The 26978-nt window shown below is 36.7% G+C and overlaps 1 protein-coding gene across 1 annotated transcript; it reads right to left on the bottom strand.

Annotated features, from left to right (window-relative positions):
• Positions 1-65: 65 nt before the first annotated feature.
• On the bottom strand, positions 66-19850 carry LOC135833865 (uncharacterized). The gene is made up of 3 exons (XM_065347673.1): positions 19728-19850; positions 4148-4237; positions 66-503 (listed from the first exon to the last, which is right to left on the bottom strand). Exon 3 carries the CDS (start codon positions 444-446, stop codon positions 66-68), a length of 381 nt encoding a protein of 126 aa, XP_065203745.1. The 5' UTR covers positions 447-503; positions 4148-4237; positions 19728-19850.
• Positions 19851-26978: the final 7128 nt, after the last annotated feature.

The following is a 26978-nucleotide window of genomic DNA, read 5'->3' as shown; positions in this document are numbered from 1 at the left end:
TACCCCGTCCAGCTTGTTCGGTGAAGGTCTCCGGGCTATGGTAAACCACTCTGGAAAACGGTATTTTATCGCCGACTAACGCTAATTCGGCCAAAACGCCGCGTCGCCGCTGCGGCTGCTGCTCTTATTCTCGCTGACGCTGCTGCTGCGGCCAACTTTTGTTTCGGTTCGGTTCGGTTCGACCTTACCGATTGCAGCGCTATTTTCACGTCTTTTTCTTTCGTTTGGACGGACACCGTAATTGAAAACGTTTTCTTCTTCTTTCTCCTTTTCTTCCTCTTCTTCTTCTTTTTCCACTCCTTGTTTCGGAACTCTTTTATTATGGTCGACGTCGTCGTCGTCGTCGTGGTCACGGCCTTCGTTAGGTGTGCTCGGGATATTTTAAAGGATCTAGCGTAATCCTTACGAATACCATCTTGCGTGAATGCCCCGCGAAAAGCGTACATTCGACGACATTTTCCACTCGTTTTCTTCAAACCGTCACGATCTCGATCTCGGCTTATCTGTAACACGAAAAAAGAAAAGCAAACCCGAGAATAGGTTCATTTAAAATACGAATTTTTATACACTACTATTTACAAATATGTACATTATACAAAATATTTAGGGTTTTGGATACGATAGGTAGGTACATACGAGCTATAGGCAGTCATATTTATGCAATAGGTAGTATTATTGGTGATGATCGCATCTATGATTTATGCGCAAGAAAGCAAACTTCCATCGATCGCGAAAAAAAAAGTATTTACAGAACAGAAACTAGGTTAGATACGCGAGATAGAAAAGGGCTGAAGCCGAAGTAGTCTCACTGCTTAGAATGCAGCTCCTGGAGGCAAACAATACTTGCTACTTACGAATGAGTATCTAATTGAGAATTAAAATTACTCATTTTTCAGCGATTTCAAGCTTTAGAAACAACCATGAAAGAATTGCAAAAGAATAAAGCAAATTAACAAAGATTGGAAATGATGATAATACATACATATTATACCTTTTCAATTGATTAGAGCTCAGAATAAAACGAAGCTAAATAGATTTTTTCGAGTTTTTTACAAATTGGAAACAGTCATCCAGAGGAGAATTATTGAATCGGATCAGGTCTGATCAGATGCAGACGGCTCATGTATCCAATTTGACCCGTCCAATCGGATTGGATCAGGTCAGATCAAAATTGTTAGGTACCTACCAGCTTAGATCTGTTCAGACCCGATTGTGATCCATGTGACCAGACTTGAAGTAAAGTAGAGAGCAAATGTCAAGTTTCCCAAACAATCGCAGAAAAAACAGAAAATGCAAAATGTTCTAAGCGAAAGGCGAAAACGTGCTTTAAAAATATCCAGTAGATAGGTTGGGTATACTATATGTATGTACATTCTTCGAAACACGAGCTTTAGTAAAAGATGAAAAATGTACCTGCTCGTGTAGGATTAATTAGGTAGATATGCTTTTTATTTCATTCGTTTCGTGTTTCTCGGTTCATCGATATCGAATTCACTATCGAAGAGGTTGCTGGGGAAAGGGACACCGAAATTTTTTTTACCGAGTACAGAAAAATCGAGACTGCATTTTTAAGAATACGCCACCGAATAAAATTTAAACCCAAACGTTGAATTTTATTTTTTGCCGAAATATTGAAAGTTCAAATTTGGCCTACTTTCCACAAAAAAATCAACATTTCATTAATCGAGGTAAAACTCTAAAAGTTGATCACATCTACTCTACTTTTGATGAGTTTCCAGCTGATTTTTAGATTTTCAGGATGAAACATTTTCTGTCAAAAGGGCCGAATCAAAATCCAGCACCTGTAAACTCGCATTAGCCATTTTTAGCTATTTTTGCTAATAACTGAGTTCGCGAATTACAATTTTAAAAAAACAAAAAACAATCGGTGGAGAAATTCGTAGATTTTAATCCGCAGAAACAGATTTTGAAAATTTATGCCTAAATCGACCGAAAGCATATTCTACCACGAAGACGATATATATATGTATTCGTGGATAGATGCTCATTTTTATTTTTATTTTTTTTACGACCATTTTTCCGAAACTAGAAAATACGAAAATCTGTTCGTAAATTGCAGAATAGCTCAAAATCGTTACCAATAATCGATTTGGAAGGTCGAAAATTGGATAGGTATAGTTAAGCCAAATTTCAACTTTCTACCTCAATTCCATAAAATTTTGCTTTTTTTCGTGAAAATAAGGCCAGGTTTATATTTTTAAAAATTAATCAACTATAAAAGAACAAAATTTAGCTCCTCAAATCCGACCTTTCTATAGAATACGTTTTCAATTTTTATTTGTCCAATCCAATAATTTTTCTACATATCGGCAGAGATTAACCTTATTTCTTCTAAATTTTTCTCAAAAAATGATTGTTTTTATTTCAACTTTTTCATCACAAACAATTAATTTTTGAAAAAATCCGAGTCTTTTATCGAAAAAAAAAAAAAAAAAAAATGGAAATAAAAACAAAATTGAAAATTTGTTGATGAATATTAAATTTGTAGACGTATCGAGTGAGATCTGCTGATATTTTATTTGAAGAACCAAGAAAATATAATGTAAAATATATAGAATGATGGACATTTTACACTACTTATTGCATAGCGTGCACATAAGTATATTAACGAGTAATTATATTAGGTAGGCTAGGTCTATAGGTCAGTATTGGTACAAATGGTACAGCTATAGAAGTACTACAGTTCGTAAAAATTTACATTTTCAGCGTGAAAAAGATCTCGTGTCGTCTATGTAGGTAGAGGGTTAGAAAAAATATTGCATTATGTGGTTTCATGATTTTTTTCCTGGCAGAATTTTAAAAAGAATTCAAAGAAACGTCGCATCACGATGTCAATTTCAGATCATTTAAAATTTAAACGAACTCCTATTACCTGGATGCAGTTTAAAATTTCATCTCTGTTAGAGTTTTTTGAAAAAGATCATTGTTTTATAATTTTTTTTGCAAAAACTTTAAATTGGAATCATTTTTAACGAAAAGTTTTACGAATTTTTTTGATAATTTCAATTTTATTTTCAAGAAGTGTGAAAGGAGATAAGCTGGGTGACTAATTTGAAGCAATTTTTACCAAGGTTTTTGATATCATCGTCGTAATACATTTTTTTTTTTTTTTTTAATTCTCACTTGCAACTTTTTTGCGGGAAGGGACAAGCAAAGTACAAAAACTGTTCATTCGAGCAATTTTTACGCTGAAAATGTCCACACTCACGTAACGACGTACACTTTCCAGTGTCAGCGTGGTAATTACCATACGTCTACTAAGCTGTAGTACATAATACTCGTACGTACAGCAGTAATTCGTATGCAGGTACTTTTTCCCCAATATCTGTATTCTGCAAATTGATTAGCAATTTTCATCGTGTTAATTTACAGACAAACGCAGCCTTTGGAATTTTTTCCGAAAGAGGAAACAAATAAACAATGAAAAATGAGACACTTTTTACAATTTTTAGATTCCTTCTGCACGAAACGGTGGAGGTTTTTGTAATGAGCAGATATACGAGTACATATGTATGAGTAGGAAATTAAAGTACAGAGAGGTCAGAAATATCGGATACCTACGCCGAAGAAAGTTTTTTGATAAAAATTTAGGTTGGCAACGTAAAATAGATGTACATTATCATATATGATTCCGTGGAATGTTATCACCTCAGTCCAAAACCAATATCATGCTATCATTATTACTATTCACATTCACTGTGACCAACCGAAACGTTTAGCAGAAAACTTTTTTGAGAGTACTCGATATTTCTGCCCTCTCTCAATAATGTGCTTACCTATACTCATTCGTCGGTGCTGTTGAAATTTATTTTATTTTTTAAAGGTCAAGTGCGTTATGTGAACGCATACCACACTTCGTAATATAAAATAATAAAATGGAAACGATGTGAAATTAATGAAATGCGAAACAAAAATCTACTACACTAATAGGTAACCGAAGTCGTTGAGAGGGATTCACGCGTGTGCACTCTGGACGTACTCGTCCCGCCTAAAACTCGTATTATTTTTCGCTATAGGTAGTAGGTCTAGGTACATCTTTTTATTTTATTCGTAATAAATTTAGTGGGCAGAATCAGTGGGAAATAAAAAATAAGTTAAGCGATGAATTCGAATCGTAAAACATTACCTGAACGGTGTACGAGGAACAATTTTGACGAATGGACAGAAATAGGAAATTCTTCTGGCTGATGATCGATTCAAAATGGACTCGTTTGTCCTGCAATCAAAAAGAAAGAAAATTGGAATTGAAAAAAAAATGAAAACCGATTAAATCTACATTTTAACAACTAATTATACACATTGTTGTTGTTGTTGTTTCATCGAATCAATCTAACCGCGCGGTGTAGTCAACAACGATGCTTTACAAAAAAAAAAAAAAAAAAATTAAAGAGGGTAAAGTAAAATTAAAATATAAGCGTCGCGACCGACGAAGCGTCGACGCGGGAGAAGAAAAAAAGAAGACGAAACAGGGCGCCACAAAATTCGACAATCGTTTAAACAGAGCAACCAGTTTTTCATCAAACAAAGAGGTGATGCCGCCGACGAAGCTAACCCACTGACCTAGTTCTCAAAGCATTAAACAGCAGTAGTATTTTCTGTATCTGTACTTACGTAGCGTAGGTAGAGGTACGTCTACGTACGTATGTACTACGTAGCAACGTACTACGTATACGCACGAGTACGAGTACGAGTACGATGAGTCGAGTCGACTGTGCTACCAGCAGCAGTGGTAATCAGCAAAATCGTCAGCAAATGCATTGGTACCTTGCTTTCTTCCTACCAACAAACTTAACTAGTTCACTGTCTCTTTTGACGAACCGTCGTCTGCTGCCAGCAGCTTCGCCTACATACGCTTAAGTACCTCATTGTACGTACCTTTATTTTGCTCTACCTTCATACCCGATGTACCTACCTACCCATGTCCTCCATGTCCCATACGCCAAAGGATCAACCGCACACTCAGCATGGAACTCGAATAAACTTTCGCAAAGGATTCGAGTAATTGAACGAAACCTAAGCCCTGTTCAGCGTCCACGTGAAACCATCAAGTTTAGGGTGAGTGTACTCAACTAGGTATACCGAAGAGGATTTTCACTAAATTGCAGACTCGTGAAGTCGCAGTCGTATCCAAAGGGTTAAAATATTTGAAAGAAAACCGATGTCACGTTTGCGGTGACGTTGACGATGGCATTGTTCATCATCATCATCGTTCAAAGGCTAACGATGATTTCATCCGAATAAAGAATTAGGTGGACGTAGAGACGTAGAGACGTAGACGCGGACACGGACATTATTACCTATTTAAATCCGGATCCGCGTAAACGTAAAATTTAACGCTTACGCGCTTCGCTTAATTACAAACGACCTATGGCGGACGTATCAACTTCGTCGACCAAAAAATATTTGTATAGTGTTCCATGTTGATAGGTCCGGTAGGTCTAGGTACGTTAAATAACACGCTAGCTGTTAACAATCAAGTACCTGTACACAAGTACTCGTCGTACGTAGACGTACACTGTACAGTGAGTAGGTACTCGTAATGTAAATATGTGTGATATGTGAACCGGTTCTGGCTTTTGAACCCTATATTATAGTTATGACGAATAGAAGATTGCTACTCGATGAATTAGATACGTACGTGTTATCTGTTGATTACCTCTACCGGGTACTTACGTTACTACGTTAAAGGGTTAGACTCACGTAATTACCAATGTATACCATACCTTTACCTGCCTAGTAAATTTGAAAATGTTAATTACCTACGCAAAATAAAATAATTAACATCTCCAAGTCCAAACAACCACCATCACTCCTTCCGCTCTATTCCTTCGTCCTTTCAAAATAACATTGTGTAGACTGTAGGCACAAACATTTCTGGGGACTACGAAAATTCCAGAGATTTTAGCTTACGAGTATATACACGTGTAAGTAAGTATGTATCAGAGCTTCAGCTCAACTCCCAGCTAAGCTCTGAGCGAATCTTTTGAAATCATTAGAGCTATGAAAAGGCTACATCTCTCAATTGTGATTCCAACAGTTTTTGAATTCTTGCATAAGAGCTCGCAAGAGAACATCTCAAGCTCCCTGCCTGCCTCTGCAGCACCGCAATTTTTTGGAAACAGAGCGTTGTCCAAATACCTACCCATAATCGAACTTCCAACCGCCCAAATTGATTTTTTCAATTCTGGGCAAAGTTCTAAAAATTAAAAATTGACCATTTTCGGAAAATTATGATTTTAAAAAAAAAATAGATGCGCATTTATTTTGTAAAAATGATCGAAATTAGTCTCGAAACTACCTACATAATAGGTATCAACTGTCTCGAACCGAAGTTGACCATTTTCAGTCATTCTACAGTCTCTAGTGTGATTTTAAATTTCCCCAGAACTTTGAAATAACGTGAGAATTAATTCGGACAGCTAAAAATCGAGTTGTAGCTGTTTCTGAACCTATTTAACGAGTTTACCCAAATTTGGTCCGATTTACAGGCAGACACCTCGAGTGTGTTTTTTTGGCCAGAATGATTGCGAGAAAAAAATCTAAAAAAGCCAAAAAAAAGGTTGTTCGCGAGAAAATTTGAGACGAAGCCTGTCTCGTCTGGGACCATCTTCCGAATACAAAACGTCACCATTTCGAGTCATTTTGGAGCCTCCGAAGCAATTTTCAATTTCTCCAGAAGGTGTGAGAATTAATGCAGGCAGATAAAAACTGAGTTGCGATGCTGTCTGGGTCTCTGCGAGTTTATCCGCAGGTGGATGCTTCATGCGCGTTTTTTTACTAGAATTTTTTTCCCGGTTATTACCTAAGAAAAGAATTTTAAAAATCAAAAATTTTCTGTTTATTGGGAAATTTTTGAAATTTTTACGAATGACTTTGTCTCGTTTAGAAGAAACCCTATAAATCCAGATTTTAAACCATCGCCGTTTACCGAATAAATATAGTACCTACCTATAACACTTTTTAAAGAAATCACAAACCTCCGGAAATGGTCAATTCTGAATTTTCAAAAATTCGCTAAAAATTGAAAAATCAAACTCCGTAGCTAATTTTACAAAATTAACCAAAAACTGCACAAAACAATTAGAACCTCTTCTTTAAAAAAAAAACAACAAACAAATAAAAATATTAAAATCACTGCAAATCTCCAAAAATTGATGAAATTTTAGTAATATTCGACAGAAATGTCACTAAATATAGGTATGTACATAGTTGAAAAGTTTTGATAAAGTTTCATCCGTTTTAAGGATTTTCAATAATTTTATGAGTTTTTGTGTTTTTTTACAAACGATATGGTGTACCTAATTTTACATAGGTACGAGTAATTGGTTTTTAACCACGTTTAATACTAGGTACTTTTATCGAGTTTTAAATAATTTTAATGCGAAGATTCAGTTTGCACCGCAGATTAGCTGACGCCGCCTCAATCTCAGTCCACGTACGACACGTTGCGTTTGTCACTGGTAATTTCACCTCGCCCTCGCAGTGTTTTCCGATAAAATGTCGTCGATCAAATTAGTAAGTATCTAAATAAGTAACCTACGCGTAATTAAACAAGCGCTACGAAACGTCTACTCGGTGCGATTTTCAATGCAGCCAAGGCTACGTTTAAGATGGTTCATTGGCCAACAGTCATTGGTTTTTTGCTACGCACACGATTCTTCATCACAATTACTCGAGTGGAACCCACCCACGCTTCTGCTCCACGCGCTGCAATCCCAGCAATTAAGTAGTAGGTCTAGGTACTAAATGCATTTTGGTACCTCCAAATAACTCGCGTGACGAATATTGAAAATTCTATCTACCTTCGATCGGTGGTTGATTTTTCACATGAAAGCTGTAAGGGTACGCAATACACATTCTAGTTGAAGAATATAACTTTCCATATTTCAGAAAAGTGGCCGATCTCGCAGCTTTAAAGGGATCTTTTTGAACGAGGACATTTTCGTTTTGAATGTAGTACGTACTCCTAATCGAGCTAGATCGAAAGGCCGTGTTCTGAAGCCTCCAGACCAGATGATAAGACCGGGTCAGATCGAAGTTTTGATCGGATTAGAACTATTTAGACCCGATCAGATACAATTAGTAGAGACCTGATTGGATCTAACCAGATGTGGATTTTTTCTGGATCCAATTAGATCTGTTTAGATTTGATTAGACCATTGGAGAAAGCCTGATTGGATCTGAACAGTAGATACGAGAATGTACCGCATTTATAGATGGTGGAAAACTGCTTTTCGTTGTTTTTTTTTTTTTGGTTTCTACCCTCCAAAGTTTATCCCCGTCGGTGAAAAATTAGTGCTTCCGATGAGCCGCCCAATCTTACAAATTATGAAAAATTCGAAGAACCTACCAGACAAAATTTTTTAAATTGTGAACTGTCTATGTAGGTATGTACTTACTTCAGTTACTTCCTAGTTCCTACACCTCTGCGAAGTCCTTACTTAGGTAAAATCAACTTGTACCAATTTTAGACTTCTGTCGCTATCCGCATCGGTAACCTTTGGATTAGAGGGCAGATCTCTTATTTATACCTTACTTGTGAAAAAAAATGTTAGTTAATGCTCTAAAGTTGTCAGGTATCGTGAGAAAAATTTCTTCAACCATGTTAGGGTAACTAATGCCTGGAAGCTTCCCTCCCTCTTCAGTTCTCAAAATGTATAAGAAATCCGAAAAATTGAAATTTTAACGTTTTTTTTACTTCCTAATCCTTAGATTTGGTCTATTTTAATTAGAAATTTAGTGAAAATTGTTCCCTTTCTGAAAAAAAGAAAAATAAGTACCTATATGTACATAGTATGTCATATATTTGTACGTTCTTTATTTAAAATTTTCAATTTTTGGATTTGGTCCGTTGTCATCACAAAAAAAAACTACATATTTAATGTTTTTGATTTGCCCCCTCCCTCTTCAACCATGAAAAAGTGGAGCTTGGTTCCTACCTCAGTTTTCAAAAATAATTTGATTTGTTGAAAGATTAAATTTCATAGTCATAGTTACCTTGATTTTTCAAGTTTTATTCCAACCGGATGAATTGAACTATAGCCAAGATTATTGCTCGGAGGACCAAGATATCGATTGATTTCAGTAATTGATCACTTTCAGCGTAAATTGCCAATTGTCGTAGTGAAAATAACGCATCCAACAAGTAAGGAGGTTTTTTCTCGAGGAGAAGTCATTTAAAATACCTAACTTTGAAAAGAAGATTGAATTTTTGAAAAGAATACTAATTTTAAAAAAATTTGTAGTTAGATGTACGAGTAAAAGTACTCTTCCTATAGAAATGGAACATTTTCAAAAACTTTTGATAATGGGGTTATGTAGTGCAATTCTATGTAATACGACGCGGAAATGAGATATTTCCAAACATTTTTTCCTGATTTTGATTAATTCTTATTTTTTTAATTGGGGGGGGGGGCTCCTTTTCAGAAAGGCAATATGGTTTGAAGGGCCGGGGAAAGCTTTTTCTTGAAAAGTGGATCGTTGGGAGGGCTACCACCGCCACTTTTTTTGGAGATAAGGGTAATTATTTTCTCATCCGAGGTAACAACTAGGGGAGGGGAGTGGAAGGTGGAAAATTTCAACTTTGCAAAATAACGTAAGTACACCCTACTGAACAGATCTGATCAGGTCTCATCAGATCTACTCGTATAAATCATTTTCCTCCAGAAATCGACAACGTTCTTAGAGGAATTTGAGAACTCTCGCGTTAACGATTTTTTGGAGGGTCAATTGACTTCTAGCATGAGTTGAATGATGTTGGGGCTGTTATCTATGGATATTGGATAGGCTAAGAAAATCTTCTGGGGACAACGTAGAATGAAACTTTGATCAAAAATATGCAAATATTGTTAGGTACCGTGAAGTATGCCAATCGTTGGCATTTGTCATCTACTAAGCTATATGTAAACAATGTATGTGAGTTTAAATGAGTTGATTTATAAATATACGTATTCGACTGTGCACTTGTGTTATAGACGTATTGGCGTATTTGCAATCCGTACTACACGAAGCTACGTCGACGTCCACCATGGAGAGCTACAGCATGTGCTACAGCTGTTATAGGATGAGCTGGTGGTAATGGTAAAGCTCGCGCTCGCCATCGCCATCGCCATGGCTAAAGGCTAAAGCTAATAGTAATCTAACATAGTAACACAATAACCTAGCGTGCGAAGCGAACCTACGTAGAATCGAGTTCCGACACTGCGACTCCGACTCCGACTCCAACAGCGACACCAAGACAGAGTTGAACGCAAAGGTAAACATAACACCGCAATCGGCGATCACCGAGGTTTGCCTATGGCAATTGGCATTACCTATGTACATTGTACATACTTACTTACTAGTACGAGTAGCATATTGTAGTATGTCTATGTAGGTACCTATGTATGTGTTGTGTGCTGTCTGTCACTGTCAGTGTTTGCTCTCTGTGGAGGTGCGGGTACGTAAGTAAGAGTACGAGTACGAGTACGAGTACCTGTGGTACCTAGACCTCTGTGTACGCTGTACGTACCACTGTACCAACACCAGCACCACGTAGAGTAGACAAACACACACCACACACCGTACACCGCATACGGACGCAGTCGCAGTCGCAGTCGTAGGCAAACGATACATGATAGATCAGGTGGCCGGCATTCGGACCTCAGGTGCGTTACTAGGTTATAGCTAAATGTTCCCGTTACTTGGTAGGTGTACCGGAACTATTAAACGCGCATCACATGGGCCAGTGAATCCCAAAATTGACGCATGTTGGCGCTCACGCCTCACACGGTCACACGACGCGCGACGCCCGAATGCCCGGACCAGCGATAGCGATAGCGATAGCGATGGTCATCCCTAACTGCAATTACCTACGAGTATTTGCCAAACTACGAGTACCTCTACCTATGTCAACAAGCGACCCGGCGCGGCGCGGCGACCGACGTCGATACACTTTGAAGGACGTAAAATGCAATTTAGGTGACGAATTACCAACATAATCGATTACTCGGATGATTCGTGGCGGCGGCGCGTGCAATGTGCACCATGCGACGCCATCCGCATAATTTCGTGGCCGCTTCAATCGCGTAAAGCGAAATGTACGTTCGTCTGGAGTGCCATGGTACCATACTCCCACATTCTACTCGTTTGTGTTTCAAGGCTTCCAAAAACCGCCCGCCATGCCATACCATACCATCGCAGCGTTTGCAAAAGAACCAAGGAAATGCCTACATGATACGTACGTAAAATAATCCCCAAAATCCTGCGAGTTTCAGTGGAAACACTTTCGGCATCCGGCAATGTTTCGACTTGACTTTGTATCCAGTGTTCAAGTCACTTGCGCCGGCGACAGCACGTACGTCGTACACCCTACGGCCTACAGCTCTGTTATTACCGATAGTTGCGTACTCTCAACTCTATCACTTAAGTCACCGCAATGCGAAAGATGAAATAGGTATAATTAGAATTTTTGGGCATACTGAATGAGAATTTGACTTTATTTTCCATATATGACATTTTCAATTTTTTGTTTTGCAATATTATGTTAGCGATAGTTTTAGACTTACCTATCCTTTTAGAAAAGTGCATTTTTGATTTTTAAAACTTACAAATTTTGAATATTTTTGATTTTTGAAACTTACAAATTTTGAATTTAGGCGTATACCGAAGTACCTATTGTACGGAAAAGTTCTTTTATCACAATGGACTGGTGATGAAAACTACAATTTTTCTTGAAAATCAATTCGAGAAATAAGTTTTTAAAATCAATAATGTAGTTAAAAAAAAACGAATCAATACACCCCTTTTTTTTTGTTTCACTTCAAGTACGAATGAACGAATGCGTGTAGCGTTCGCTTCAGTCCCACGGGTACCCGAGATTTCAGCGACGAAATCATGATAAAATTTCAGTAAAATTTGGTAAAATTCAATGAAAATTGCATGAAACGTTGCTCAAACATGTTAAAAGTGACATCGAAACACTTTTAAAAAAGAATTTAAATCATTTTTCAAGGTAACGAAAAATTGATTGGCGAAACTTTGGCAACAATCGCATAAATTATAATTAAAAATCAATCGAAATGATGAAAGAAAACACGAGAATGATTAAAGTTACAGTACCTATTAGAAAGAATCAAAAACTGATGAAATTTCAACTAAATTATCTCCTATAAAATTACAAAGAACGTCGTTAAAAATGTTAATGAAAATTAAAATTCTACAAAACTCACCAAAAATTGTAAAGAAACGTCGTTAAAATAAAGTTTAAAATGGCATGATAATACTAACAACGCGGGTTTAAAATCTTTAAAACTTACGAATAAACGAAAATTTTTTAGTAAATTTGGTGAAAAAGTCTAAATATTGAAACAGAAAAAAAACACACAAAAATAACATTAAAATCAATAAAAATCTTCGAAAAATACGACTAATCAAACATCAAAATTTATATCAAGTCAAGTACCTACGTAAAATATCGTTAAAACATGTTGAAATGGCTAAAAAAAAAATTGAAAACATGATAAAATTATTGATAACCATCTACTGAAAATTTCATCAACATTTACCAAAATTCACAAAAAAAAATTCCTAGGAACGTCGTTAAAACGCATTGAAATGACATAAAAATAGGTACATTTAAAAAACTAAAATAATTTTTTAGAAAAATACCAAAAACTGTTGAAATTAGAAGAAATTGCTGAAAATTTCGTTAAATATGAAATGACATTATCGTACTTTAAATGCATCAAAAATTACTAAAATCTAATGTTTCAATAAAATTTGTTATAATTCAACAAGATTTACCCGAAACATCCTAAAATCACGCTAACATGTTATCGGAACATTAAAGAAAAAGAAACATCAAAATCAATCGAAATATAGTCAAAAACACGAAGAAAGCACTAAAATAACTGAAACTTACCAATACTTAATTGATGAGAGTCGAGCAAAATTTTTGGCCCGTTTCTATGATTTTGGTGTTTTTATATTCCATTAAAACACATTATCTGATAACATCTTATGCAATTCTTGGTAGAGACCAAATTTCATCAGTTCTAGAAAATTTTTGACGATTTTATAATGATTTTTTTTTAGTACATAAGTACCTATTTTGTTTATTTGAAAAAATTGTTCAACTCCATTAAATTGATCATTTATTAATCTAGGAAATCCAAAAACAGGTTTTCAAGAGCATTAAATAGCTGTAGTAAAGAAACTGTGTTTATACAATTACCCACCTTTACCGGGTCTAATTTTGTAAACACTTCAATATTAAGAATCGGTTCCATGAAACGATAGCTTAAAATCTCCACTGTTAGATGTAGATACATCTGTTTAAACAGAAACACATTTGGCGAAAAAAGTTAATATTATAAAGTCGAAAAAATGCAAAAAAAACAGCGAAATTTAAAAATCTGTTATCTGTTTGCAATTTCCCACATCGACCTTATGACAAATTTTTCTGAAATTTTATCTTTTTCTAGATAATTTTGATTGATTTTTTGCTTTCTAAGAGTCCTAATATTGTTTTTAACGTGTTTTAAAGAAATTTTGTCAACCTAATGTTTAACGAGTCTTTATCGTTTTTTTGAAATTTTCAATGAATTTCAAAGTAGGTAAGTACTTGAATTGATAAAATTGTTTCTGAAATTTCATCAATGGCAAATTTTAGTATTCTTACGCAATTTTTAAGACATTTCAACCATTATTATTCTATGCAATTGTTAAAATCTTGGATTTATCTCAAATTTTAAAATTACTGTTTCAATTTAAGGACGTTTTATGTAAATTCCCATGAAGGTAATCAGTTTTTGGGGATTTTTAAGTTAACGATTGTTAATAACCTTAATAATATTTCGTGCTCTCGTATTAGTTTTTAATATGTAACTTTTGCTGATTTTATAATGTTTTGAACTTTTGAAACGTTTAACTAGGACCAATATGCCATTTCTACATGTTTCAACGAAATTCCGCGTAATTTTATGTGCATAAATTTCAATTTTTGGTAATTTTCAGCGATTTTGATGTTTTTTTTTTTTTTTTTTTTTTTAAATCATTCATGTATAAATAGATTTTCAACTACAAAAATCGAACCAATTGTTGTCTTTGTGAAATAATTTTCAAACTAAAAATGGTGCTGAAATTCAACTGTCGCGTCGCTCGCAAGTAGGAAATTTAAAGCTTTACAAATTCTTAGTACCTATTTCTGTTTTTTGTGGGGGGGGGGGGAGAATTTTCAGTTTTTGTTGCATTTTTCAAAATTGAATTGCGGAAGTTCAGGGCACAGTAAAAAGTGAATAAAATGACCCTGTTTTAAGTAGTGTTATTTTTAGGAAAAACTTGGTTACAAATTAATTATCTGTTACGAGAACGTACCTATAACTTAGGTAGGTAAAAGTATGCGCAAAACTACACTCGACACCATCTGGGGCATTCAATACTGGTACTAATGGACTAATGCTAGATTGTATTATCGGTTCATACATACCTATCCTACTATGACAACAATAAGGTGCCTTTTTTTTCAAAAATGGTCAGCTAATAAATCTACCGTTTGTACCAGAAAAAAAAAAAAAAAACGCTACGTTTTTATATTGTGTAGTACCGCCCATTTAAAATACATATATAGATACCAACATACTCAGCTCTATAGATGGGTTAGAGATGTTCGAATTGATTTTTTAAAAGATCAACAAGTTGTATAGCTGGTTTTCTTCCGCTATACGAGCAATTTTTTATCTAACAATACATACAAAAAGGATACCTAAAAATAAAGTACACAATACGTGAGATGTAAAAGGAAGAAAAGAGCAACAAGACGAAAGATGGTCAAAACAGTGAAAGAAAGCGGAAAGCAGTAAAACAGCTCTACGTAACACGCGTCAAAAATACTGAACAAAACAAAAAAAGCAGCAACAACAACAACGACAAAAAGACCAAAAAACACGACAACAACGGCAATAGGAGTAGGTATATGTATAAGGCAAGGCAATGCGATTGGCAAAAGCGGAACCGCATTTCAACCAAATCAAAACAAAACTAAACAAAAAAACGTACGCAGTCGAGTTGTTGTCATCGAGATTTATTTACGGTATTTTGTGGCCCATTACCTATACGAGTAATTCGTAGTCTACGCGTAGCAGATCATTCGATCAAACAAATAAACTCAAAATGCAAAGCAAAGGACCAACAGTCAACACTCACCAGGGGTTGCGGATAGCCGACGCGGACGCCAACTCTGTATTGTGCAATTTTTTACGCTGCTACGTAATAAATTTTAATAAACCGTTTAGGTTTAGGTATACCGTATACAAAAGAAGAAATGCACTCGTAACAGTTGTTGACAAAAGAAGAAAGGTCGACCTTTGAGTTGGTGTTTTCTTCCGTACGGTGTTTTTTCTCACGGAAATATCGAGTTCGAGTAAAAAAATGTCGTCACTTGTCAAAGCGTCAGTCACACGGATTGTCATTGAGCTTATACATCGTATAGATTGGTTTTGGTTAGTATCCTACGTCCTACGAGTACATAAATGGCAAATGGCCACCCTAAATTGTGTGTATCTGTATAGTCCACTTCCACTTGATGCATCGCAGCTTGTTTCTCAGTCACAAGACACTTTTTTTGTTTTGTTTCTATTAGAAACCAGATTTTTGGACTAGTTGCGTTTCTCATTTTATATAGCCTAATTAGATACCGCACACTCGCAAAATCTAAGGAGAGCAACAAGGCCTGCTGAGAATATCACGATTGCGATTACCATTTCAATGATTATTGATATTGTCCTCTTCAGTTAGGTATCTTTACCCACAAATAAAATATCTAATTTAAATTTAAAAAATGAACTTATCAATTTCTTGAATCAATCGAGTGACGAAAAATTCTTCGATAAAAACAGCAGTTTACCAACTTCAAATAAGTACTTTACTCATGCATATTCGGCTAGTGCTAGATACTGATTTATCGAATATAAGCTTTTGACAAAATTGAAGGTTGATATGCTTGGAATTTACATACATTTAGGTACCTACCTACAAAACGGAATCGTTTATACTCTCGTAGCAACTGAAATTAGGTATTTCAAAAGACACAAATGACCGCAAATTGACAACAGTTGGTCAAAACCTATGATGGTATGATGAATATACGCAATTAACTATCTTAATTGACCAACATTAGGGTTGAAGAAATAGCTCGCAAAAATGCATTCCTGTTTTATGCTTGCGCAGTGGGTTATAAGGTCAGTCTATGTATGGCCAATACCAGTTTTACTAAAAACACCTCCAATTTAATGTACATTCTGGCAAACATTTTAACAGACTCGGATTCAAACTTTGTTTCAAGGCTGTTCAAACATTAAGAAGTTCATCACGGAAAAAGAGGTATTACAATAAATTATTTATGATTTTTAATATCTGATTCTAAGTACCTCTATGTAAATACATATGTTCATTTTTTACCGAGAAAAAAAAATGAAAATTGAAAAATCGCTGTATATTAAATACTCGAAATACTTGGTTAGGTACTTGAAATACTCGTACTTGCTGGCCCTAATTTTCGGTCACTCAGTCACCCACTTTGCTAATTCTTCTTTCAGAGTTGCAGCTGTTGAATCGTTCATTTCAAGATTTCAGGGCAATTTTTTGGAAAAAATGGGGTAATTAATAAACTTATTTCCTCTCGTGCCAGAAGCGTCGTTTAAAAGCGAGTTTGTAATTTTTGCCAATCTATTGCTACAAAAAAGATTTTCCAGACCTGTGGCTGCTCAATCAAAAATTTTGTAGGTAATTTTAGTTTTTTTTTTTTTTTTTTTTTTTGAAAAAATTGGAACCTGAAAATACAATTTTTCTTACTCATGTTGAAAATGGTCCTCAAAACGTGTTTACAATTAGAACGTTATTACTTGGAAAAACGTTTCCCAAAGTTACAATTGCCCAATCGCACATTTTAGGATTTTAGAATATTTTTTTTTATAAAAAAATGAATAATACACTTTTTCTCACTCATTGACATAAGCGGTCCGAAAAACGAGTCTTTAATTGGATAATTGGAGCACTAGCAAAAACTGAAATGTTTCCAGACTTGCGGAGCTGCCAAATTACAAATTTCGTGATTTTCTTTTTTTTTTTTTTGTTGAAAAAGTTAAGACCTGAAAATGCAGTTTCTCTCAATCATGTTGAAAAAATCCGACTTCGAAAAAAGATGACCAAAGTTGTTGTTGCCCAATCACACATTTCAGGATCTCAAAATCTTTTTTTTGAAAAAAAAAAAAAAAAAAAAAAAGTAATAAACTAAAGAAACACTATAATTTTTCTCACTCAATACGAAAGAAGTTCCTAAAACGCGTTTTGGTTGAAATAAATGATCTAAATAGAAGATAGCTTGTTTAAGCAACTCAATCGTACATATTTCAAGCTTTTAAAGCAATTTTTCTATATATATATATTAGATTAGGCCTCTCAAAAGTACACTTTTTCTAACTCATGTTGAGTGCAATGAATACCTAACCAGAAAAGGGGTCCGAAAGTAACACGATTTTTATTTTTTAATAAAAATGATGAAACCTGGAAAAAATTGACAAATTTAGCGCAAAGTCAGGTTAATAATGTTCCTATAGGTAAGGCAACGTGTATGTATTATACATTGCGAATAGAAAAACCTGCATTTGACCACAAAAAATCAAATTTTCTTGCATTTTTGAAAGTCTTTTATCTGTATATTTAAAAAAAATACATATAGGTACGTACCTTACCAGTAGAACTGTCGAATATGATATTTTTAAACCAAAATGACAATTCCACTTCGTTTGGAAGAACTAAGGACGAGCTGGAGCTGGCGATCTAAAAATTTTATTAGAAGTTTTAAGAACATGAGATCGAATCAGGCACTCGTCACTCGTTGGTTTCGAAATTTCACGCGAGGGCCGATTCAGCAACCAGTCGTGTTCTTTTGATTTTTGAAGTCAACTTAGAAGAGAATTATGTGGAGAGCAAATGCAACTTCTGAGCTCGATAGTTTTTTAAATTGCTATTTTATGTCAATTTAAGATTTCAAATTCAAAGCTGCGTCATTTCGTGTGACAAAATCATTCGGAACCCGAAATTTTGTTAGAATTATTTGCATCGGGTACTTATTTAAAAATTATTTTTACAGATATTGCATCATTTGTCATCGATCGTTTAAATAGGTACTTGTAATCTTGCGCAAAATTAAAAGAAAAAATTGATCGCCAATAATAGAGTTGGGTAGTTTAGTCAGTTTTACATGAAAAAAGTGTTTGTTATAGCCTATATGCTGGACAGATTATGAAACAGAAGAAATTTCACGTTTCGAAAACTCGTACGCACTGGATACAAATAATATCTGAGAATTCTTAGAAATTGACCGGTGTTTTTCTACGAAGGTAGGTAGGTAAATAGTTATAGTTGGCAGTGTACCTATAGGTAAGTATTCTGATTTCTGTTGGTGCCTGCTTATGGATTTTTTATGACTCGATTATCGAGTAGAGATGATCGTACCACGCGTAAGTATATGCCTACCAATATTTTTATAAAAATAGAGCCAAAGGTACGTGGTACGTGTTCAACTTTCACCGGCCATAGCAAACATACTCGTATAACAGCAGGGCAGCAGGGCTGCGTACATGCAATGATGCTTTCGCTATTCTCTGGGCCTCTGCTAACTAGTGATGTATGTATAATCTTACTCGGATGTAAAATAAGTCAGCCGAAATTAATTCCCAGAGGCAAATAATCGAATGTGATCGGATCCGGACAGTCCATAGATCCTCCTCGTATTCGACCCAATCACCTCCAAGTTTTGATTGGATTTGATCTGTTCAAACCCGATCAAATCCAAAAGGGGGGTCTGATTGAATCTAACTCGATCACCAGGCCCGAATAAGTCTAATTTTGATTAGGCCAGATCAGATCCAATTCAATCCAATTCAATCCAATCCGATTAAACCATATTTGACCTAATGAGACTGAGATCCAATCATTTTCCCCAGAGTGTACTCCTCAATTTTCACATTCCCAGAATTGATGCGCAAATTTAGAAATACGAGTAGGTACCGAGTATCTAACCTGCAAGTATCGCGATTTGGGATCAAGAGGGACGAGCCTTTACTGCGGCGAGTCATCGACAGCAAAATTGAATCAAAGTTATCACTCTTTGTATACAGAATGAATGCAAAGAGTGGACGTTGAAACATTACCTATAGATAATGTAGGTAAGTACTGTGCGTGTAAAATTAGCAAAAGTCACGACCAACGACGACGAATACCCCATGTCGCAGGTGTAATATTGATAAGATTCGCCTAACCATGCATAAACATATGTGTACTACGGTGAAATACCTAATACAGAGTAGGTGAATATACTCGTAGTTGAATAATGAAAAAACAAAAAAAAAGAATACGAGGAGTAACGAGTAGAGGTAACAGGTACCTACAAGTCTAGTACTGTTGATTATTTATGCAATTTTTCACTTATCAGCCTATATCACAGCCGTCATGCCCTCTACGACAAAACTGGGCTCTTCCGTACACGTTCAATTTTGAACCAATAAAACGCTGTTCATCGTAAATTTTTCACAGTAGGTAAATTTGGTAAATTGTTGGAAAAGTACTGCGGCTAAATCATAAACGTACGCAGAATCGCAGATGGCAGATTGCGCAGGGCTAGCTGTAGGTAGGTACGTATATTTAAGCATAATAAAATTACTCACCAAAAATTGATAAAATATCGAGTACGATCTAATTGCGATAGTATTAACAGGTGGGTATCCAATCAGGGCAACAAATGTGTTTCGTAAGATCCGATAACTTAATGATGGGAAGAAATTCACAAGTTTTCACCACCAGCACTGGTTATAATGTAAAAATACTGCACTTGAAACGATCGGCTGATAAAAAAAAATTATTCGATAGTTGGATTCTAACACTTGGTTTGAACTAAGTAAGTATAAACTCGCGCAAATAATATCGTCGAAAAAAATTAAAAATCAATTACGAAATGAAATCCGCGAAAATTCACCAATTTCACAGTATCACTTTTAAATTCGAGACGACGAATAAAATTGAAAGATCACTTTGAAAAAATCGTTAACCGGCATTCGCGGGAAAATACTCGAGTACCTATCTAAGTACGAGTATACGTAGGGAAAATGAAATTTGTATCGACGAGAAAAATTCGGCAGTCGAGAGCGTTTGTCGCGAGTATATAATACGAGTAAATACGAAACGTCGAACGAAATCACTTTACTACAAAAACGAGAAAATTTCAAATTCGAGATGAAAATTTGAAAATGGGAGGGCGAGGGTGAGGGCGCGGGCGCGAAAAAAAAATGGGAAAACTGAAAATTCGGGCGCACGTACGAATACGTCCGTGTCCGTCACTGGAGATGCGAACCTCGAGCAGACAAACGACTAGCGACTACATAACTAAATAATACTCGACTCGTGAGTTTGGAAGACCAATGCCCTTACGGCGACGCAGCGTACCCGCGAACCCGGCTTCGCCCAGCGTGAGCTTCACAAGACGTTCGAGCTCGAGCAGCGAGGTAGGGGAATGCCCGGTATACTAACCTACATTTTCGCCTGCTTGGCTATGGCATGGGCTATGGCTATGGCTTATCATCATCACTACCTGTACCTCTGCTCTGCCTCTACCTACCTACCTAGGTATTCTACTCTACGAGTACACGCTGTATTCCTTCTCACCTCGCACCTCCGGGCCTCACCTGATGCCCGGTTCGGCTTGGTTTGGTTCCTATGCGTATACTGTATAGAGTAATACACATACAATACCATCGTCGCGTCGACTGTCGAGTACCTCCGTGTACGTACGTACGTACGTACTTGTACAACGTACTCGTACAATAATAAAAATAAAAACACAAATAAACTGCTCTGGTTGTCGTCGTCGTCGTCGTCGTGGTTGTCGCTGACACCTCCACGCCTTTTCTCTACCCTCGTCCATCACCAGCAGTGACTGGGGCAGTAGAGCTGCTGGTACTGGTAGTGTGCCATCGAGGTATCTGCTATCACCAACTCGTCGACATCGTCGTCGGTCGTCGCGACCACTCTCCGCTGGTCGCTGGTCGCTGGTCGCTGGTCGCTGGTCGCTCGCTGTTGATCTTCTTCTTGTTATTGATGGTCGTGGGCTGCGGCTGCGGCTGTCGATATCAGTCGCCTCGCCTAGCCTTAGCACCCGCACCAGCATTTTCCTTTTCCTCGGTTTTGTTGGCGACTCGAGTTCTACGAGAACAGTGACCAAGACCCAAGACACCGCCAACCGCCATGCACCACTCACACCCAGCCATCATCGCCCATCTCAAAAAGTCGCATACCTACCTATTACGAGACTCAGATTACAAGTACCTAAGTATGTCTATGTATCTCTCGTTGCAACGTTCGAAATCAATTCATTTACCTATGTATGTAGTATGATACAGCTACTGTACTAGTTTGATGGATGCTCGTTACGTGATCCGTGTCACACGTCACGTCACGTATTTTCATCTTACTGTAGAGTGTATAGATCCACATGTATGCAAGCAGCATTCGAATCGTCTTCGCTTTCGCTCACTTTTTCATCAAAAAATACTTACTTTTGCCCGATGGAGTCTCGTTAGTGGCAGATTACTAGCTGGGCACCGCAGATGACCAGACAAAGAAAACACATGTACCTACCACTACCTACTTCCTCTATATCATACCCTGATCACTAATTGAACCCAGAAAATACTAATTACGTTCGAATTTACATAAAATTCTACCAACTTGATCAAGATTCAACTTTTGCAACAAACGACTTGAACTCTACACCCGCATTCAAGTCTCCGAAGTCACGCTCTGTCTGCGATTGTACATTTCGCGTCCTCTTCGCTCTTTTAAAATCAAAGTTTCTCATTTTACGAGTATTATCGATAGGTATATTCTTGAACCTCAATTTTCTTCTTTTAAGATTCGGAGTAAATGCAGTTCGTTCTCCAGGAAAAAAAATGCACAAACTGAAGATATTACCTAAGAATGAATGTTCAATGCTCAGTGAAACAAATACCTTACAAAGTCTTTTAAATTGGTTTTTGTAACTTCCCCCTTCTCCTCCTCGCCACCTCATTGAAAAATAAAAAAATTCTTATTGGACATTCTTAATGTTTGCGACGTGATTCTTCAGAACTTGGCCGTAAAAATCTTGCAATTACACAATTGCCTAATAGGTATATCATTATATTTTTTAATTAAAAAAAAAAAGTTTTTTAATCCCTCAAACAACAATGTTGATTCCACCGTATAAAGCCCCCCAAACCTCGACATTCTGTACAATTTTTTGTGAATTTTGATAAAAATTTCACCAGTTCTTAGTGATTTTTGTCAATTTTAACGATATTTCTGCATTTTTACGTTCTTTCAATACTTACTTCCCTATTTTTTCAACAATTTTTACGCTATTTCTGTCAAGTTTTCTGAATAGATAGAATTCGAGCACAACTCTGATCTGACCACATCGAAATTGAAACCATGGAACGTTTGGATTTGACCAGGTCATATCCAAATAATTTCCTCCTGGGCTTACCTATAACATTTTAAATGTGTGTTTCACAAATTTTTCAAAAGTTCCAATTTTCGTCAATTTTTTCACTTGAAAATTTCATCTCATTTAAAAGCGTTTCCTGACATTCCTTTTCGAGTATTCATTACGTTGTTTTTTTGTTTATTTTTCGACATGGGTATGTTTTTTGTGACGGTGGTCTTTGCAATAAATTTTCAACATTATGTCAGACTTTTAAAATTTTTGAAAAAAAAATTGATCGAATATTTTTGCGAGGCGTTTGATTATTTTTTTAAATGGTCAATTTTTGATGTTTTGATCAACATTTGATTGAAGTTAGACTTTTATATTATGAGACTAACTTTTATCTAATAGGTAGGTATAATAAGGTATGTCAAATTTTTAAAAAATGACTTTCTGATCTTTTTGTCGAAATTTTGAAAAATGTCATTATCCATGATTCAAAATTTCCATCGAAGAGGAAACTTTACCCTCATTTTTACTTTTTATTTTCGAACTTGGAAGGACTCCAAAATCTGAAAAATGATGAAAAAAAGAAGGGTCATCAATTTCCGTTTGAAACCGAACTACTCTAAGCAGTGGGAGCATGAAAAAGGGAGGCTGCTTCAGAATTCAAAGACTTTTTGTCTCTGTAATAAAAAAATTTGCCTTAAAAGGTCGAAAATGAAATTCATCGTAAGGTCGGATTAACTTTTTTTGGGCGAACCTTTGTATCAGTTTGGGAAAGAATTCTTAAAATCTGTGTCTGTCGGATCAAATTAAAAGTTTTTTCTTCCAAATTTCAGCATTGTGAGTTGAAGTGATTCGTTCGAGAGACGAGAATGACGATTTTTTGCTTTGAAAAATAAACGAACTTGTCTGGTCTTTGCCTGTGGGATAGCCTACATGCAGCACTTTTATGCCCAAGCACACAGAACTCGATGTACCTATTGTGAGTATTTGTGTATCCGCGATTGCAAGGCGGCGAGGCGGCGAGCGGCGAATGATGATTCGGCGATGTTGCGTTTATGTATAGGTAGTATGTAGATGACGAGCGGGTGGTGGTGCATGCTGTACAGACGATAGCTGGGGCATGGCATTCGCATGGATGGCGCGGTATGGCGGCAGCCAAGTGCCAAGTTCGCCGTAAATAAGAGTATTTCGCATTCGCCGATGACGCTACAACTACGAGTATACAACATCAACATCCGGCAAGAGAAAGTGTTGAAATTCAAGAATAAGGTAATCTTCGCCGCCATCGCCTCCGCCTCCACCCTCGCTCTTACTGCTCACTGCTGACTGCTCAGCTACATCCGACTGAGCGACGTCGCGTCGACGTCATTTTAGGTTTGCTTCGGTGCTAGGTATCTCAATAGGCAATACTTGTGCGATACTGCGAGTAATGTTCAAGTAGGTACCTAGATCTACCTTTGTAAAACAACCATAGAGTCCAAATTCATAAAAATGAGAAGATTTCTCGTTCTTTCTCAAATTCTTTAAGACCAATTTGAAGAAATCTTACACAATTTGGATGATAGGTAAATGCTTCTTGATACGCCTTTTCAGACTTTCAAAAGATTCAACGCAACAAATATACCTACTTTTTAATCGGTACATCATTAATGCCTCCCCCTCTCCAACCTTTTCGGTGGAAGAATTTCTTCGCTCGTCCGCTTAGTTTTGAAGTCTCGTCGCATCATTTTTTAAAAATTTTGAAATCATCCGCCGAATTTTATTGAAATGGGTGAATGGAGTCTGAAAGGCTCGTGTTATCTACGTAGGTACTTACTTGATAGGTTTAAAAAACTCAAAATCAGTGCAAAATGTTACCATCAAATGGGCAAAGGAAAAAACACAGAAAATTGATCAGCTATTGCGTCAACTGTCAGTGATTTCTTTCCTGTGTTCTGACCATTTTATCGTCGAACGTACAAAAATTCGACGATTGATGATCATTGATCATTCAAATTCAGAAAAAAGAGAAGAGTTGAAATCACATTTGACATTCATCGATAGTTATTTCCCCCGATGGAAACATTTGACTGCCAAAAATCACGGTACGAATGATTTCACAATGCCAATTTGTCAAAATGTCATCACTCATCGTTGACGCCGATAATTTGATAATTTTTCCGAGCAAATTGGTAGGTAGCTTACGTATCGAGAACTGCTAATATAACGAGTAATTCCATCGCACCAACGCCGGCACCGCACCGTAAGAATAATACAGAGACAGAGATATTGGCTGTCGGAATCTCGGGCTATGCTTATTACTCGCTCTCGAAATGAGAGCAGCTGAGCAGACAAATAGGGTAAGTTTCGCGCTCACTCTCGAAATGACGTCATAGACCAAACATGGCGCAGCGCAGCGCAGGAGCGCATATCTTAATTACACGTACGTCTACCTCTTACCGAGCTACCAGTCACCTACTCTACCTAGATGCGTAATATGTGTCAACTGTCAGAGACTGTATATAGTGTATCATGTATGGTGTATGGTGTATAGCTAAAAGGTGGAGGCGGAGGCGGAGACGGAGGCGAATGCATTACTTGCGGTTACGGGACTACGGATACATGAAATCGCAACCCAGAACTTAAATGTAATAGACTTACCTCCGCCGGCCACCGCAAAGAGTAGACTTGTAGCCAGCCTGTAGGTAGCTGCGAGGTACGCGGATTAAGATATAAAATACGAGGATGTACGTACTACGTAATAATGTGTATCTAAAGCGTGAATCGTGAGATCGGTGGTCCAAAAGTTACCAGAAGATGACCAAGGAAGGAAAGGATTTTGTTGAATTTCCACGAATTCACCGATTACCTATACCTATATAGATACTGAAGGATGAGTTTAAGCAGAAATCTGATTACGTATTACTTGAGGAGAGAGAGAGGCCTGTACTTAACAAAGTTCCTGCTCGAACCCTGATTATTATTATTTTCGCCAGACTAGGACAAAGAACTAGTCAAACTAGGATTACAATGAATAGCGTCATTTTGATGATTTCATTCCATTGATAGATACGTCTATACGTCTGTATAGACGTACTACGTACGTATGTAGTACCGGTTGAATATACATAGGTATTCGGTATGCATAAAAAAGAGGATAGAAGGAGACAATGATCTCCTCACCTCATCCTCTGGTCAGCTTTTCAACTTGAAAAAGCAATAATAATATTTCAGAACTTAGGTACCTCTCCTACAATGATTACAAGGTAATCTTAACCAGATGTCTTCTTCCGAATTTTTTCAAAAAGAGCCCTAAAACCCTAAAATGTGTGATCTCGGATCTGTGGAATTATTTTTAGGTGCTATTTTAAAATCAACATGTTTTGAGGGTCATTCCATGTCAATTCAACCTACTTTTTGAGTCATGTCTTTCGATTTCGCTCAATTTATTTTTACAATATCTACCCACCCAGTAAGTAAGAAATCCGCAATCAGTTTGGTCCCAGCCCCCTCAGGGGCGGGTGGGGGGCTTCCATTATTTTCACATTGTCTCGAGGTACCTACTCAACTTCAGCAGCGCATTCCTCCAAAACTACAATACTTTGATCAAAACTGATTTCACAGTTCGAAAGGGTATTGAATTTTGAACCTTTTAAGCATTTTGAAATTTTCAAAATTTGAAAGTTAGTTTCGAGATGGGATCTCTTAATGGAGGGAGAGCACCCCCTACCCCCAATTTGGGGCAAAACTTTCGGAAAAAATCTTGGGCATGTGATGCATCGAATTGTATGTTTTTGATGACGCTGAACACGAATATGACGTCATATTTTTGATTGGAATCCATCCAAGGCCCTCAACAATTTTTTTTGACTTTTACCTATTGGGGGAGGTTCTAGGGGCCATGGGTGAGGTCGATATGAAAAACTATGGCTATATTCGTGTTCAGCGATACCGAAAATATATGTACCTACTATTTCATGTGTCAATGTCACACGAATGTAACAATTTTTTTTTTTTAGGTTACCCCCCTTGGGGAGGTGCTGGGGGCCGTGGATGGGGTCCAATCAGAAATCTAACGTCATGTTCGTGTTTAACGTTACCAAAAACATACAATTCGGTATATCACATGCCCAGGATTTTTTTTCGAATGTTTCGTCCCAAATTGGGGGTAAAGGGTGCTCCCCCTCCACCAAGAGATCCCATCTCGAAACTTGAATATTTCGAAAATGCAGCAAAAGGTACATCGATGGTATTTTTTTCAGAATTTTAAATGGTAGCTCCCACTTACAGTGTCATTTTGAAATTTGAACATACAATTTGAAAGTTCAACTTTCAAATTTTGAAAATTTCAAAATGTTCAAGAAGTTTGAAATTCAATACCCTTTCGAACTGTGAAATCAGTTTTGATCAAAGTATCGTAGTTTTGGAGGAATGCGCTGCTGAAGTTGAGTACCTCGAGACAATGTAAAAA

Source organism: Planococcus citri, chromosome 2 (assembly GCF_950023065.1).
Source record: "Planococcus citri chromosome 2, ihPlaCitr1.1, whole genome shotgun sequence".
NCBI classification, from domain to species: domain Eukaryota; kingdom Metazoa; phylum Arthropoda; class Insecta; order Hemiptera; family Pseudococcidae; genus Planococcus; species Planococcus citri.
Note: the sequence above shows the minus strand (reverse complement) of the source record. Positions and strands in the feature narration are given on the sequence as shown.

Excerpts from the sequence above, each read along its gene's own strand:
- LOC135833865 (XM_065347673.1), bottom strand. The coding sequence starts at position 446 with ATGTACGCTTTTCGCGGGGCATTCACGCAAGATGGTATTCGTAAGGAT.